Here is a 15,269-nt window from a genome sequence, read left to right as displayed (position 1 = left end):
TTGAGGGCTGAAGATATGGTAATTATCCGAACTCCTCTCAGGTTCAGAGGTCAGCCAGTGCCTATCACATTGAACAGGATACCCAAGGTGCTGCTACTCCGTACTTGGCTTCAACTTCAGGTAGACGAATTATTCTCTTTTTCTCTTGTGCCTCTGCCAGGATTTACTTGATTCTGCTAAAAATAGAGTTATTGAGGCCGTATTGATTTCGCCCAGTGAATGATAGAGATGAAAAGGCACAGATATGCGCAGCAACGCCGCACTCAAATCAGTTGAATCGCGGTGAGGAGGAAATGGCAGAGGTGGGGGCTGTTTTGTTTGTACCGCCTGTTCCTGTTGCTCCCCCGCCTGTTTCATCCAAGAAAAAGAGGCGCTTTCAGGGACCTCTAATCCGTTCAGGCCTCGCGAGTCTAGACCGTGCTACAATGGGTTTGTAATTCATAACGTTACATGTGGTAATTCCGTCAATTGGGCCCGCTTGTGCGACCCCTTTTCGTTTCCAAAGGTAGGGTTAGGGTCACAAGCCACCCTCATCTCTTTCTATCGAGGTACCTTGGGTATGAAACAAATTGCCCTTCAACACACTCTGAAATCCTCCTGCATCGCCGCCATAACAGACCCTTTTATGGCGCGCAGTACCCTCCGTCCACGTTGATATCTGCTCCCGTGGTATACGACGACGCATCTGACGCCAGATAAAGGTATGCACCCTTGAGCTCGTTCACTTCGCCCTCACGGCTATTGCAGGCTGTCAGCGACGAGAACGATGATATGGAAGAAGGATGAAAAATAGTAGAAGACATCAGGAGCAAAGGAATGAAAGTGGGTGGCGGGGTGGGAAAAGTGAAGAAAGCGGCACTCACCCCATCGGAATCTTGTCCTTCCACGCCCTCTTCGTATCCTCGTCACAAAACTCCGAGATGCTCGTGATGATATACCCCGGACTGACCGAGTTGGCGCGCGCAAAGCCAGTCCACTCCACCGCCAGACTCCTGCAGAGGTGAATGATAGCGGCCTTGCTCGCGTTGTACGAGGCCTGCAGCTGCGGCACATTCACAATATGGCCGCTCATACTCGCCGTCGCGATGAAGCTGCCCGTGGTAAAAGGCGGGTCAAGCGGCTTGTTGTCGACGAAATCGGTCCCCTCGCGCTTTTGCCGGCGGAAGTGCAGGCCTGCCGCCCGCGCGCTGAAGTAGGTGCCGTCGAGGTTGGTCTTGACGACGTCGGTGTACATGTCGATGGGCCCGTCGAGCATGGGGCCCTTGGTCCAAGCGACGCCCGAGTTGGCAACGAAGACGTCCAGCCGCCCGTTGAATTCCCGCACGATGGTGTTGATGGCATCTTCGACGGCGTCGTAGGCCGTGACGTTGACTTGGTAGGCTCGGCCTGTTGGGGAGGGGAGGCGGGTTGTGTGAGTCTATGTTGTCCAGCCGAGGTGGAATTGTATAAGGAAGCGTGAGGGTTTGAAACTTACACTTGACGCCATACTCCTTTTCGATTTCCGCGGCAGACTGCTCTGCCTCTTCTTTCCTCCGGTTATACCATATGGCCACGTTGGCGCCGGCTTCGGCCAGGACCTGGGCTATTCCCAATCCAATGTTGCCCGCACTGGCGCCGGACACGATGGCGGTCTTGCCCTTGAGGGAGAAGAGAGGGAAGACGCGGTCCGACTTGGGAGCCACCGTAACGTCGTGGACGAACTTTCCGTCTTTCATGTCCGCCATGTCTACGGTAGGTAGGTAGGTAATGAGTAATGGTTTCGCGAGGGCGTGGTGAGGACTGAGAAGGGACCGAATATGTCGCACAGCTCGGCTAACAGCGACAGAGGGAGGGGGAGATGTTATGCAAGGCGATGAGGTATTATTGCACTGTTAAGTAACAGCAGCTCGCAGGGACAGAGACTGAGGTAACGTCGGATACAGCACTATGACTAAAGTAACACGAGGGAAGAGCAACCAACATCGAAGGTGGGATGTCCCATGTGTTTATATACAGCCCCTCCCTCACGAGTAACACCGAGCTCAGCCGCCATCCGGGAACTATGATCAGCGCTATTTTCCCTGATTCAGGAGCGCATATACATAGAACATGAGGACCCAGCAGCGGATAGAACGCCAGGTACCGACGCGAGGGCGGCTCGAGACCGGCTCGAAACACACAGCTTGCCATTCCCGACGGGATCTTCTGGCCGAAGGAGGGGCAAGTGCGCGGTTACCCAAGGCGGATGGAGACGAACCCTTGCCCCCCTTTGAGCAGCGTGATGACATCAGTGGGGCCGAGGTGGGGCCCGGTTTGCAGTTGAGTCGGAGCTGGGAAGCCGAGGAGAGCGCCGAGGGTTTATGGGAGCGAAGGGTGATCTGAGTATCATCTTATCGAAAAGCAATGTAGAGGGGGTTCAGTCATAGAATCAAGTACCTAGTTGAGATATGATGATCCTTTTGTTGACCTAGGTGGCCGCCCATGAATACTACACAGTACAAGTACATACATTCACTTCAGCCGGAAAGACGGGAATGTCGACGGTTGGCGGGGTAGGTGGTGTGGGGGGTGGGGACTCGTTTCGGAGGAACTCATTCAGGAGAGTCGGAGCACACAGAGTTAGGAAACTCCGCAGAGAGTGCCCTCGTGCATCCCAACGAGTGTTGGACAGTTGGACGACGATGCTGTGCTTTACTTTACCCCATAACCCTAGCAATGTTCTCCTCCTCGGTGAGGTTAGTATTCCCCCACTGAGACATAAAGTCGTCCCTATTGACTGGTTGGGTGGTTGGACGTTAGCGAGGCAGACAGTAAATAAAAAAGGAGTCCTAGTCAGGCTAGGTGTGTTGTACTCACTGTACCCTCCACAGATCCTCCTCACACCTTCGAACGCATTCCGGCCATGGAGCACACGCCAGTTGTCAAAAACTGTGGTTGTTCGTGTCAGTAAGCCATAGGACTTCAAGGTAACCCACACACCTCCTCCACCGGAGGTACTCACTCAGTACGCGGCCGGGAGTCAATTGGAACCAATACTGCAACTCGGGCCGGTTGATGATTTCGTTCCACTTCCCGGCAGCCTCGTACCACTCCTCCGGGGTAATGGTACCATAAGGGACCACCCCCCTATCATCGTTATTCCATCGGATCTTGAGGATATCCCCGGCGAGGCGCTCCTCAAAGACGGGGTATTTCAAGTCCGAGGTGATCTTGATGCCCTTGTTTCCACTCGAGTGCCACGGGAGCTGGAGATAGGCTAGGAGGCGGTACATAGCCGGGCTTTCCTTGTGCATAATGCCCGCCGCGTTGTACCCGTCTAAAAGCACCGATTCGCCCCCGGTGGCACGATCCTTTCCCTCGGCAGGCTCGTGAGAGAGCATGTGGAAAGCCTGCAGGCCTGCCGGGTCCGTGAAATAGGTGGTGTCCGTGTGCAGCGCCAGTGCCTGGTTGGTGTAGGCCGTGTCGGCCATGGCGAGGTCGGGCTTGAAGTCGTAGAAGCCGCCGTAATGCGTTTGCCGGATAAAGGCGATGCGCTCGAGCAGTTTCTTCGTGTGCTCCGGGTCGTCGTACGGGGTTCCCTCAACGAAACAAAGGCCCTTCGTTCTCTGCGTGACGACGGGTTAGAGTATGAAGGCGAGCAGCTGGCCGAGGGTCACATACGAGTGTCATGGTCAATTCGGCGAGCCCAGATGATTTATCATCCATCACAGATTGATAGTTGACCGTCGGGGGATTCTTGTGCACCTCATTGCCCCAAAGCTCCGGGACCACCTTGTCAACGCGCTTGTTATGATATATGTAATAGCGAATGAACTCCCAGGTATAGGTGCTTTTGTGGCCATCAGACCCTACGAGCTGTTAGCCAAATGCCCTCGTTCATCTTTCGGGGGAACTGACATTCTACATAGATATTGTTGGCATCCGCCGTGGCATCGACGGGTTCTAGATCCTTCGGTAGCTGTGGTCTGGTAAGAACGGGCGGATCAACAAGAACACGATGGCGGCATGTCGCATATCTACCTTGAAAGTGTCAAAGCTTCGCTGCATAGTCTGCGGGTTCACGCATTTGGGACAGCGGCAGTTGTCTCTATAATCCGCCGCCCATGTGTTAGAAACATGGATAGTCTTTTGGGACCTTGGCAGGTTTTGAACTCACCGAAGCCAAATAGAGGAACTGCAAAGAGGTTGGCCAGAGTGCTACTAGACAACATGTTGATCCCACACGGCTCTGGGTAGACGTGACTACTCACAAGACCTTGCGCTGTTGTCTCGAGAATTCGAATTCCAACACTTTGGGTAAGTCCACCAGAAGCCCATGATCGAGAGGTTCCACGGTCCCCGGCCAGTAGGTAGAATCGGGGGTCTGGGCGGAGGAGTATCGCCTCGGCTGCAGTGCTATGAGCCGAGCCGCGCGTTGGTTGAGGGGTTGCCTGTTGGGCATGCATCAGTTTCCTTCCACTCTACGACGGCTTACCCCTGTAAGAAGATGAATTTGTGAGTTTGTAAGACTGACCTTGTTAGAGTACCACGCCAAGGGAGGGCTGGTCGCAAGGCACGAAAGAGCTTCATCTTGTGTAGTGTTATCGTTGTTAACGGCAGCCTTTGAGGGTGAGGGCGAGGCCGAGGTCGAGGCTTATGGTAGATGTAAAAACACTATCATCTGATGGCTGTATGCTGCGGGTGATGAGAACCCAGTAAAAATAACAAATTGCCTGCAGGAACTGGGAACAGGCCCGAAAATATGCGCTGCAACTGCACGCCAAGACTCCGGGGATGGATCTATCGAATGACCTCGGCAGATCGAAGTCAATGAGGCATGTTTTTGTGAATAACTAAAACAACAGACTTCCAACTCCTTGAGTAAATGGCTCAAACCGTGGAGTTAGGGTTATTGCATAGGGAGGCTCCTCCAGTTGATGGCATTATGAATGAAGTATTTGATTACCACACCGTTAATACAAGAGCCAAAAAACATCTTTACACAGCTGAAGGACCCTCTTGCAGATTCCAAAGCAAACTTATATAACTCCTTCAAAACCATAACTAGTTAGTCCTTCTAGTCCGAACCAAATCATCCACGAGTTAACCCTCCGCCCACAATCCCCCCTTTTAAACTTACACCCCACTCAGCGCCCAAACCACTACCCGCCAAACCCGAACCTACCCCAAAACGAACCGCCCGATTTTCCATACCAATCCGGCTTGCCTGGGGACAGAAGAACCGTATTCCACGCCTCCTCCCCATCGATATATAGCCGGTATTTTAGGCTGCTCTGTTCGCCGCCCTCCAGATTCTCAATGGTAATGGCCCCAAACTTGGAGTTACCCTTATGGATGTACCTAGAAAGAAACAACCAGTCAGCAAACACAATACCTCGCCATCCACCACCCATCGTAGGGCCAACCTCCAAGAGAGAGAGAGGGAGGGTGGGGGGGGGAGAAAGACTCACTTCACCATGACATCATCGTCATCCTTCTGGCGGTACGTCCCAAACGGCGAATAGAACTGACTCAGCGGGCTGACCGAGAACTCCCACACCGCAGCGTCCTCCCGCCACCTGCGCGTATCCTCCTCCGGCGGCGGGAACTTTGTCGCGGCGAACTCATGACGGTCGCCCGACAGGACGACGACGCCGACGCCAGTGTTGGACGCGACGTCCCACATGGCCTGCAGCACCTGGGCGCGCTCCTCGAGGAAGCCGCCCCACGTGTCCTGGCGGTTGACGGGCCAGTTCTTGGTGAAGGGCACCGAGGACGCCACGATCTTCCACTTGACGCCCTTGGGCTCCGGCCGCCGCAACCACGAGAGGAAGTCGGCCAGCTGGCCCTCGCCGAGCATGGTCTTGCCGGCGCCCGTGCCGGGGAGGTCGTTGGGGGATCGGAAGGTCCGCGTGTCGAGGAGGAAGAAACTGGCCGGCCCCTGCGTGAACTCGAAATAGGTCGCGTTCGGGCGGGGCTTGGACGAGCCGACTTTCTTGGCCGGAGGCGGGTTGGCCGCGGCTTGGTAGTGGTGGAAGGGGTCGATTGCGGATTGGTAGACGCCCGTTGAGTTGGCGGACCAGTCGTTAGCAATCTCGTGGTCGTCAATCACGTGGATCCAGCTGAGGTTCTGGCCGACCGAGGGCCAGTCCGGGGAGGCGTAGATCTGGCGGTATTTCTCGCGGTAGTAGGCGGCCGACTTGTCCCAGTAGCGTGGGACGTCGGCGTAGATGAAATCGCCGAGGAATAGCATAAACTGGGCGTTCAGGGTGGGGAGAACCCTGGCGAGGTGCTTAAAACCCGGAATGGCGAGCGGGTGGTCAAAGGGGTTGTACGGGAGGCGGGGCACGATGCAGGAGGTCGACAAGAAGGTAAAGGGTCCGGCGTCGGTCTCCACGGCACGGCCGATAGGTTGAGGTGTGGTGAACTCACCAGAGTGGTTGTTCGAGGTACGCCACTGGTAGGTCCGCCTTTGTGAATGCCGCAGGGGGATGGAGAGTACCGCGGTGTAGTCCGTTTCATTGTTTGTCCACTTCACGCCGCCGGCATTCTGCCACGTCGGGTTGTCGAACGGAGGGTGCGGGTCCTTGATGTGAACCTCCACGGTGATGGGCATTTTGGATTGATCGGGCTCCCGGATCACCAGCTTGGCCTCGGTCTCGGACACATATCCCAGCCGGGCAAAGGACAGGTCATGGGCGCTGTAAGCGCGTTCCCGGAACAGACGGTCGGCGACCAGGCTTACGCAAAGACCGTTGATGAAGAGCGTGGCAAGTGACAGGCCCAGACTCCGCGGGTTAGGTGCACCGCTCAACAACGTCTTCCAGGGGCCAAGCGGCCGATCCTCGAGCGAAAGAGTTTCCTTAATGGCAACATCCTCTGCAACAACTTCCTTGTCGCCGTTGGTGGGTCTGTCATTGCTGCTTTCGGGAGCATCACCATCCCCATCCTCCACAACTGTCTCGGTTACGAGCACGTCTACCTCATCGACCAAGTCGTACTTGGGCTCGTTCTTGTAACTGGAGATAAATGTAGGGATGTAGACGGCAAAAAGGGTGAAGATGATGGCAGGAGCGATCTCCTAGGTGTCAGTCCAAGGCCCCCTCCGATTCAGTGGAAGCATGTGTGTGTATACTCACAGGCACCAGTGCCTGAGACTTTGGCATTAGCATTAGATTCACAAGCCATCAAGAACTAGCCAACTTACCCATCGCAGAAAAATGTAGGACAACGCCCGCAGCCCAATCGAGGCCGCGGTTGCGACCTTTGTCTGCGTTATCGCCATGCTGGCAATCTCGACTTCGACACGTACAACACAAACAGGATTCGAGGTCAATATCAATTCGTTATCAGCTTCGAGATCAAGGGACCATGGTGTTGTTTAAAAAGAGGTCTCAGATGAAATGGCGAAAAGCGGGAAATGACATTAATGCGCAATCAGTGTATCAAAGAAAGAAAGGTGCTTTGATTAACAGCAGCCTGCAGCTCGAGACCGCTTGTCTGATTCCAGCGAGAGCAAACAATTCTCACTGGAGCTTGACGCAACCCGGCAGTTGCTCAAAGTCGCTGATGTCACTGGCCGGAAACAGCTCCCGCTTCTTGAGGTTCGACGAATCGGCGGCCAAACAAAGGGGGAAAGAAAGCTCCGCTTAAGTGGGCTCGCTTAGCTTGCTGGCTTGGTCCAGGCTCAGGGGCCCGCCAGGGTTTGCAGAATTTCGAAGTGGAGCGGGACGGGACCTGATTGTTCCGTACATAATTACAGTGGGGACTGAGCCAAGAGCCAAGCCCAGCCTTTCAGCATTGGATCCGTGTCTTTTGATGGTCGACGCCGCGACTCGTGAGCTGTCCTGAAGAGCGCTTCAAAACCCAACCCGCCGACGCAATCCCACAACTCTGCCCGTGATGCAGCTGCCGCTACTCTCGTACGGTCTCTGGGCCCTGTTGGCCGTCCAGGCGACGGCGACAGCCCTAACGTACAAGCTCAACGCGAACGAGGAGGCCTGCTTCTACACGGTGTCACAGCAAAAGGACGAGAAGATCGCATTCTACTTTGCCGTACGTTCATCGAACCGGTGGCTCAATCGATTTTTACCATAAATCCCTAGCGCAGCCAAATGCTGAAACTCTTTCTTGCAGGTGCAATCCGGTGGCTCATTCGATATCAACTACCGCGTGACCGGACCGAACGATAAATACATCTTGGATGGCGAGAAGGAGCGGCAAGGCGACTTTGTCTTCACCGCAAAGGAGGTCGGCGAGTACAAGTTTTGTTTCAACAATGAGATGAGCACCTACACGGAGAAGTTTGTCGACTTCGAGATTGCGGTAAGCACAACCTCCTGAGTATCCCAGCATCATTGTGTTCCCGAGGTACTAACGGACAACTTTTCAGGTCGAGAACGAGGCTCGCGTCAGCCTTCCTTCGAAGCAGGGCGCCTCCCCTGAGCAGACCTCGTCGCTCGAGGAGTCACTGTTCAAGATCTCGGGCCAGATGTCGACCATCACCCGCAACCAGAAATACTTCCGCACCCGCGAGAACCGCAACTTCAGCACGGTCCGCAGCACAGAGGGGAGGATTGTCAACTTCAGCTTGATTCAGATCGCGCTGGTTGTCTGCATGGGCGCTCTCCAGGTCTTCATCGTCCGGTTCTTCTTCCAGGGCGCGCGGAAGGGCTACGTATGAAGCGGTGGCCGTCTCACATGCTATTTTATGGAACTCGTTGGTTTGGTGGGCGTAATTTTGCGAACTGGGCATGTCTTGCATGAAAAATTTATGTATCATCAGGGATGGCTCATGGTTTAACGAGGGACGGCTCAGGTAGTGTCTTGTTGTGTTGTTTCGGCGTGATTACTGGGTTTGCGCGTGTAGATGGCACTAGCCATTAGATCAAAAAGAGGTCTACGGCTGGCATCAAGAGCAATTTACACTTACCTTGGAACTGGAGCGACGAACATTCACACAGTAGTTATGTGTTCATGTGGCCCTGACTGAGCTCAGGGGTTCGCTGGTTATTATGTATGGACAGCGGGCCGTTACAGCTGCCAGTCAATGCGCGGCTAGCGATAAGCCACAGGGCCGATAAGTGACCTTTGCCGCTCCACTCTGCCCAGCCACTGCCGCGATGCCTGCAACTTTTCTAGAACAAGGTCCCCACTGCGAACCGTCATCTCCAACTCCAACAGCTCGTTACCGACACCAGCTAGCAGCCATGACATCGATAGCAACAAGCCTCGCGCGGGCTCTCCCAAAGCCCCAACATAGTTCGGAGCACGAAGAACAACGAACACAGCAGCGCGGGCCGCGGATTGTCGCCGCCGACCAGATTGACGAAACACAAATCGTCTTGAAGGTTAGTTGCACGTTACCATTCCCATTCCACAAAACAGTGGATTGACTGTCGCTTCCTTAACAGAGATCCGGCCCACCTCCCTATCCCAACCGATCAGGCTGGCGCCCGCGCGCGCCCGAGGACTTTGGCGATGGCGGCGCGTTCCCCGAGATCCCCGTCGCGCAATACCCCTGGGGCAAGAACGACGGCTCATCCAAGTCGAACGCGTTAGTCGTGCAGGTCGATGAGGAGGGGAAGGTTGACTACGGCGCCATCGCGCGCCAGGGCCACAGCAGCGACCGAATCATCCACGCGTCGTTCAAGGACCTGATCCCCCTGCGGCAGCGCGCCGAGGCGGGCGATCTGGATTTGTCGCGCCCCAGCCAGCAGGAGGTCACCGAGACGGCCGAGCGGACAAAGAATGCGCTGGCTGCGCTGGTCAGTGGCGCGCTGGCGGCGCAGAAGCCGAAGAATGTGAATACCGGCGGGAGGAGGGATCCGACGTTCGTGCGGTACACGCCATCGGCGCAGATGGGGGACAATTCCAAGAAGCAAGACCGGATCATGAAGATTGTGGAGAGGCAAAAGGGTATGTTCTGTCTGGGCTCATTGAGGTTGCTGTGCTTGGCTGACCTGTGCCAGATCCAATGGAGCCGCCCAAGTTCAAACACAAGAAGATTCCAAGAGGACCACCCACTCCGCCCCCACCAGTACGTCTAGCTGTACCCCCTGCATTTTCTGAAGGTTGGAGTACTAATTTGAATGCAGGTGATGCATTCCCCGCCGAGGAAACTCACTGCTGAAGACCAAGAGGCATGGCGCATCCGTAAGTGGTCTCACCAACACTCGGTGTAAAGATCATATGCTAATAGGCCCTAGCACCCCCGGTGTCTATGTGGAAGAACTCCAAGGGCTTCACAATCCCTCTTGATAAGAGAGTCGCCGCCGACGGCCGCGGGCTACAAGACGTCCAGATCAACGATAAGTTCGCCCAGTTTTCGGAAGCGCTATTCATGGCCGACAGACACGCCCGGGAAGAGGTCCGGCAGCGAGCAATGATGCAACAAAGGTTAGCAGAGAAGGAGCGAGCACAGAAGGAGGATCACCTCCGCCAACTCGCCCAACAAGCACGAGCCGAAAAGGCAGGAGGTGGCAGTAGGCGACGATCTCGTTCCCGCTCCGGCTCGTACAGCGGCTCCGAATCGCGCTCCGACTCGGAAGACTCGGAGTACGAGCGTCGAGCAGCGCGCAAGGACAAACTACGCGACGAAGAGCGCAAACTACGACAGTCGCGCATGGGTGCCGAGCGGCGCGCCCAGGTCATGGCACGGGAGATGGATCGCGACATCTCGGAAAAGATTGCGCTCGGCCTCGCCAAGCCCACCCAATCCAAGGAAGGCATGTACGACTCACGCCTGTTCAACCAGTCGAGCGGCTTCGACAGCGGCTTCAACGAGGACAATCCCTACGACAAGCCGTTGTTCGCGGCGCAGGACGCCATCAGCAGCATCTACCGGCCGCGGGCCAACGCCGAGGACGACGATGACGAGGGGGCGGGCGACCAGGAGATGGCGCGCATCCAGAAGGGGAGCCGGTTCGGCGAGGCGCTGGGGAGGGGCACGTTCAAGGGGACGGAGGAGGCCGAGGTCAGGGAGGGCCCCGTGCAGTTTGAGAAGGACACGGCAGATCCGTTTAACGTGGATAAGTTTTTGTCTGAGGTGCAGCAGGAGGCTACGGCGGCGGCGTCTTCGTCGAAGCGGGGGTATGGGCTGCGGGATGAGGAGGACGCGAGGAAATCGAAGAGGAGCCGGGTTGATGACGATGATGATGATGAACAGTGAGGTTCAGTCGAATAAGGCGGGAGGGGGTGGGGGCGATGTTGAGATGGATATATATATCAATTGGGACAGGAGCTGATGGTTGTTTGAGACCAGCGAATAATAATGCCAAACGGCCGCTTGGTCGACATGCCTTGTAAGGCCGGCGCGCGCTCTGGCGTCATGACGGCGAAGTGACCGTTCCCGATACGCTTCGATTGGGCGTATCGCTTGCTCCGTATCACTTTCTCAATGGGAAGGGTGCATTCCCAGTGGGTCAAGGCCGCGTCACTCGTCTGGTCCCTTTTCGAGAGCATCTGGCCCCATTTTCATTGCCGAGACAACCGTTGGCGAGAGATTATTTTGCACCTCAACCGAGCCAGGCCCCCATCGCTGGATATGCAGGGGCCGTGTGCAAATCCTCGCCACCGGGAAAAATGGACACAACAGGAAGCACGCACACTCAACACAGTATCATGCACTACATCCGTGTGGTAGGAAACTTGCATGCCATTCCATTCCATGCATCATCCTCTGCGTGGTCTGAGTGCCATCAGCCTGGTAGGGCCGACTTTGGCTCAGCCCCCCCTTCCCACCCCCCCAACACCCGGGTCGTTGGTTATATCTCGGCGGCTGTCGTGCGGGTTCTGCCCTATGGCATCTCCGTTGGAAAGAGATGGCGAGCGGGATGGAAATTAGGTTTGGGGGCCGTAGCCCCGGAATACGAGAATGGAAGTAATGCGTGCATGAATGACTGGGCTTGTTCCCTCCTGTCCCGGTCTGTGGGTTGGGCTGTTGTGTGGGTTGCAGATGACGGGCTGCAGGAATGTATATGTGCTGTGACCGCCCAACGATGCGTTTTGGTTGTCTGTCGTCAGTTCTGGCCGGCTGTCCCTACGGATATAAGACACGGCGCATCGTCATGAAGCCTTGTCGTCTCGCTTAATCAAAACCCTTTGCTCTCTCTACACCCATACACACACTCTCTCTCTCACACTCACACACAATGGGGCGGAGTGATTTTGCTGTATCGACTTATGACGCGGGCGGCTCGTCGGATTCCGGTTCGGCCTGGAATCCCAAAAACTGGACGAGGAGGATATGGCTGATTATAGCCACGGTGATTGTTTTGATTGTGGTGGTTATCGTCGGAGCCGTTGTCGGCGTGAGAGCCACAAGGGACAATAACGGTGGCAACAACAGCTATCCCGACTATTTCAAGTTGAACTACACGTTGATTGACACTTGTGAGTCAGGCTGGATATGGTTATTGTTTGAGATACACTCAGGGGTAGTCACTGAGGCTGACTTCATAGACTCGGGCACATCCTTCTTTGACAAGTTCAACTACTTCAATACTTATGACCCAGGTATGCCATCCTTGAGCAACTTCTGTTCTCCCACGACTAACAATAGCGCCTTCAGCCGGTGGTTTTGTTCACTATGTCGACCCATCCTACGCCGGCCAATACGTAGGCGGACTTCTCACCCCATCCCCTACCCTCCTGTTGTTGACTAACGGCGATAGAACCTCACCTATGCAACACCCTCCACCGCTCTCATCCGAGTTGACACCACCGTCGGCCCCGGCTCAGAACCCGACGCCTCCACCGGCCGCTTCTCCGTCCGCCTCGAGTCCAAAGCCCAGTACGGGCCCGGGCTCTTCCTCTTCGACGTCAAGCACACCCCCTACGGGTGCGGCACATGGCCAGCTCTTTGGCTGACAGAGTACGCAACCAACCCTCCCCTCCCCTCCCGTTTCCCAACATCAAATACCTAACACACCCCCCCCCTACCCACAGCCCCGCCAACTGGCCCACCAACGGCGAAATCGACATCATGGAAGCCGTCAACGGCGCGACCTCCGGCAACCTGGTCGCACTACACACGACCGACGACTGCAGCATGGGCGACATCCAGCGGCAGATGGCGGGCACCGCGGGCCAGGGCGACTGCCACAACGCGACCAACTCCAACACGGGGTGCACCGTGACGGGGCCCGGCGCGACGTACGGCCCCGAGTTTAACAAGGCCGGTGGCGGGGTGGTGGCGTTGGAGTGGAGGAACGAGGGGATTCGCGTGTGGGTGTTTGGGCGGGAGGGGAGTGGGGGGGTGAGGAGTCTGCCGGTTGGGACGTCGCCGGATCCGAGTGCGTGGGGGAGGCCGTTGGCGGATTTCCCGGCGACGAATTGTGATATGGGGAGGCACTTTCGGAATCAGAGTATTGTGGTCAATATTGATCTGTGTGGGTATTTGACGGAGGCTGTGTGGGAGTCGTCTGGGTGTAAGTGGTTACCCTTGAAGTGTTGTTTGGTTGAGCATATGACTGACATTGGATAGGCCCTTCGACTTGTACGGATTATGTCGCCAACAATCCTTTGGCTTTCGGGAATGCGTTTTGGGAGTTTGGGGCTTTCCAGGTTTTTGAGGCACGGTAATTCGGAACAGAACAAAAAGGAAAAGAGGAGGTTTGAGTGTTTGGTAGTTGTGGTATTCACCAACAAATTGCAATACTCGAGTTTTACGGGATTCAACCAACCTACATTTGTGCTTCAACAGACCCCTATTTGTTGCCCCTTTGTATATGCGGTGTTATATCTCATTCCCCAGCTGCCATCCACCCGTATTGTGATGAAATTAAGCGGAGTTCTTCGCGCCGTGTCGTATATCTGTCAGATCACATCTATACATCCATCCATCCCTCTGGATATCCCTTGCCCCAAGGTCTATACAAGCAAACCCCCCAAACGCCAGTGCCATGGACAACACAACCAACCCTTCTCGTCCAGCACCCCAGCCAGATCAAGAGCATGGACAAACAATATCATACAACACCACCCAACCCCCCTTTTTAATCCTCATCCTTCGGCATCCGCATCCACGCATCAATCGCAGCACTAAACGCCGCAAATCCCGCACAGCCCACCGCCGAGGCCTGCGGCCCCCCATTACGAGCCAGGATCGCACCGGTCAGACACCCAGCGGCGACGCCATTGCCCAGATCGTTCTTAGCGCGCAGCCCCTCGATGCCGCACTCGATGCCGCTGAAGAGGGCGCCGACGGCGCCAAAGTTCTTGGCCGTGCTCCACGAGCGCGCGCCCATGTCCTTGAACCCGTGCGCCACCTGCTGCCGCAGCGGCAGCGACGTGAACGGCTTGCCCGCCGCAGCCGACCCGGGGATGCCGGGCACGCCGGGGGCGCCGGGCATCCCCGCCCCCGCTGTGTGGTAGGGCGTGTCGTAGGCCATCTGTTGGTTTGGTGCCCGAGTTAGTAACCTTCGAATCAAAATAAACGGAAAGGGGTAGCAGCAGGGGAAAGAGAGGACCGACTCACCGAAGCCATAAACAAGCCGAATAACCCACCCAGCGCAAACCCCGCAACACCACTCATCGCCGTCTTCGCGTAGCACGATTCCATCGCATTCGAGAGCTACAACCACGCCCCAAACCGTCAGCAAACCCAGTCCCCCAACATAAAAAAAAACCACGCGCGGGGAAAAGAGCGAGGGACGGCCACATACCCATTTAACATTAGGATCGTTGGGGTCAAACCCGGGGGGAGCAGGCGCCCCCGCGTTCCCGCCCACCCTCGGGATGCCCGGGACGCCGGGGCCGGCGCCCACACCGCCGCCGCCGCCGCCGCCTAGCCCTCCGAGACCTGGGAAGTTCATGGCGGTTTAACTAATGTGTGGTTCGTCTTTCTGTCGAACGTCCGCTTTCGCTCGTATGGATAATCGGCGGCTGGTGGGGTACTGTCGTAGATCGGGTGTGCGCCCCCGTACGGTGATGCTCGGATAGAAGCGACAAGGGTCGCCGTTACGTTGGGCTAGAGGAAGTCGTCGTCGTTGTCGCGCCGGCAAGGCAATGGATGAATGGGTTCAATGTTGAGGCTATCTGCTGGTGGGGCCTGGCAAAAAGTTCCTTATCGGTGCAGGGATCAATTTTGCTGGTTGCCACCGCCTGATCTTGGCGGAGGTAAGTTACGCCAAACATACCAGTACTGTGTATCGCCAAGATGGAGAGCGGTACCATTGTAAGTTACGAAGCCCATGAAGTTTCCGCCAGCAACACCTGTCATGCACCTAAACAACATGGGTATCGTCATGCAGGGCGAGGCAGCAAAACACACAAGCAACACGAGCCCGATGCCAAATCATACATCCCTT

The 15,269-nt window shown here is 56.0% G+C and overlaps 6 protein-coding genes across 6 annotated transcripts; 3 read left to right on the top strand and 3 right to left on the bottom strand.

Annotated features, from left to right (window-relative positions):
- Positions 1-623: 623 nt before the first annotated feature.
- On the bottom strand, positions 624-1,724 carry CHGG_07255 (uncharacterized protein; the record flags this gene model as incomplete). The annotated part of the gene is made up of 3 exons (XM_001224910.1): positions 624-738; positions 864-1,386; positions 1,475-1,724. 3 exons carry the CDS (start codon positions 1,722-1,724, stop codon positions 624-626), a joined length of 888 nt encoding a protein of 295 aa, XP_001224911.1.
- Positions 1,725-2,675: 951 nt separating this feature from the next.
- On the bottom strand, positions 2,676-7,243 carry CHGG_07254 (uncharacterized protein; the record flags this gene model as incomplete). Its single annotated transcript, XM_001224909.1, has 11 exons — positions 2,676-2,755; positions 2,836-2,907; positions 2,981-3,584; positions 3,640-3,762; positions 4,136-4,153; positions 4,230-4,409; positions 4,493-4,542; positions 5,144-5,319; positions 5,430-7,036; positions 7,098-7,109; positions 7,166-7,243. 11 exons carry the CDS (start codon positions 7,241-7,243, stop codon positions 2,676-2,678), a joined length of 3,000 nt encoding a protein of 999 aa, XP_001224910.1.
- A 617-nt stretch (positions 7,244-7,860) lies between these two features.
- Positions 7,861-8,641, top strand: CHGG_07253 (uncharacterized protein; the record flags this gene model as incomplete). Its single annotated transcript, XM_001224908.1, has 3 exons — positions 7,861-8,013; positions 8,095-8,283; positions 8,351-8,641. The coding sequence occupies 3 exons, from the start codon at positions 7,861-7,863 to the stop codon at positions 8,639-8,641; spliced, it is 633 nt and encodes a 210-aa protein (XP_001224909.1).
- Positions 8,642-9,167: 526 nt separating this feature from the next.
- CHGG_07252 (uncharacterized protein) lies at positions 9,168-11,128 on the top strand (the record flags this gene model as incomplete). Its single annotated transcript, XM_001224907.1, has 5 exons — positions 9,168-9,308; positions 9,372-9,876; positions 9,930-9,997; positions 10,056-10,113; positions 10,167-11,128. The coding sequence occupies 5 exons, from the start codon at positions 9,168-9,170 to the stop codon at positions 11,126-11,128; spliced, it is 1,734 nt and encodes a 577-aa protein (XP_001224908.1).
- Positions 11,129-12,110: 982 nt separating this feature from the next.
- CHGG_07251 (uncharacterized protein) lies at positions 12,111-13,542 on the top strand (the record flags this gene model as incomplete). The annotated part of the gene is made up of 6 exons (XM_001224906.1): positions 12,111-12,351; positions 12,421-12,474; positions 12,530-12,576; positions 12,633-12,832; positions 12,907-13,388; positions 13,445-13,542. 6 exons carry the CDS (start codon positions 12,111-12,113, stop codon positions 13,540-13,542), a joined length of 1,122 nt encoding a protein of 373 aa, XP_001224907.1.
- A 413-nt stretch (positions 13,543-13,955) lies between these two features.
- CHGG_07250 (uncharacterized protein) lies at positions 13,956-14,774 on the bottom strand (the record flags this gene model as incomplete). Its single annotated transcript, XM_001224905.1, has 3 exons — positions 13,956-14,351; positions 14,438-14,533; positions 14,625-14,774. The coding sequence occupies 3 exons, from the start codon at positions 14,772-14,774 to the stop codon at positions 13,956-13,958; spliced, it is 642 nt and encodes a 213-aa protein (XP_001224906.1).
- Positions 14,775-15,269: the final 495 nt, after the last annotated feature.

The sequence above is a fragment of the Chaetomium globosum genome, genomic scaffold, assembly GCF_000143365.1.
Source record: "Chaetomium globosum CBS 148.51 scaffold_5 genomic scaffold, whole genome shotgun sequence".
Taxonomy (NCBI): domain Eukaryota; kingdom Fungi; phylum Ascomycota; class Sordariomycetes; order Sordariales; family Chaetomiaceae; genus Chaetomium; species Chaetomium globosum.
The sequence above is the reverse complement of the archived record's forward strand: the minus strand, read 5'-3'. Positions and strand labels throughout refer to the sequence as shown.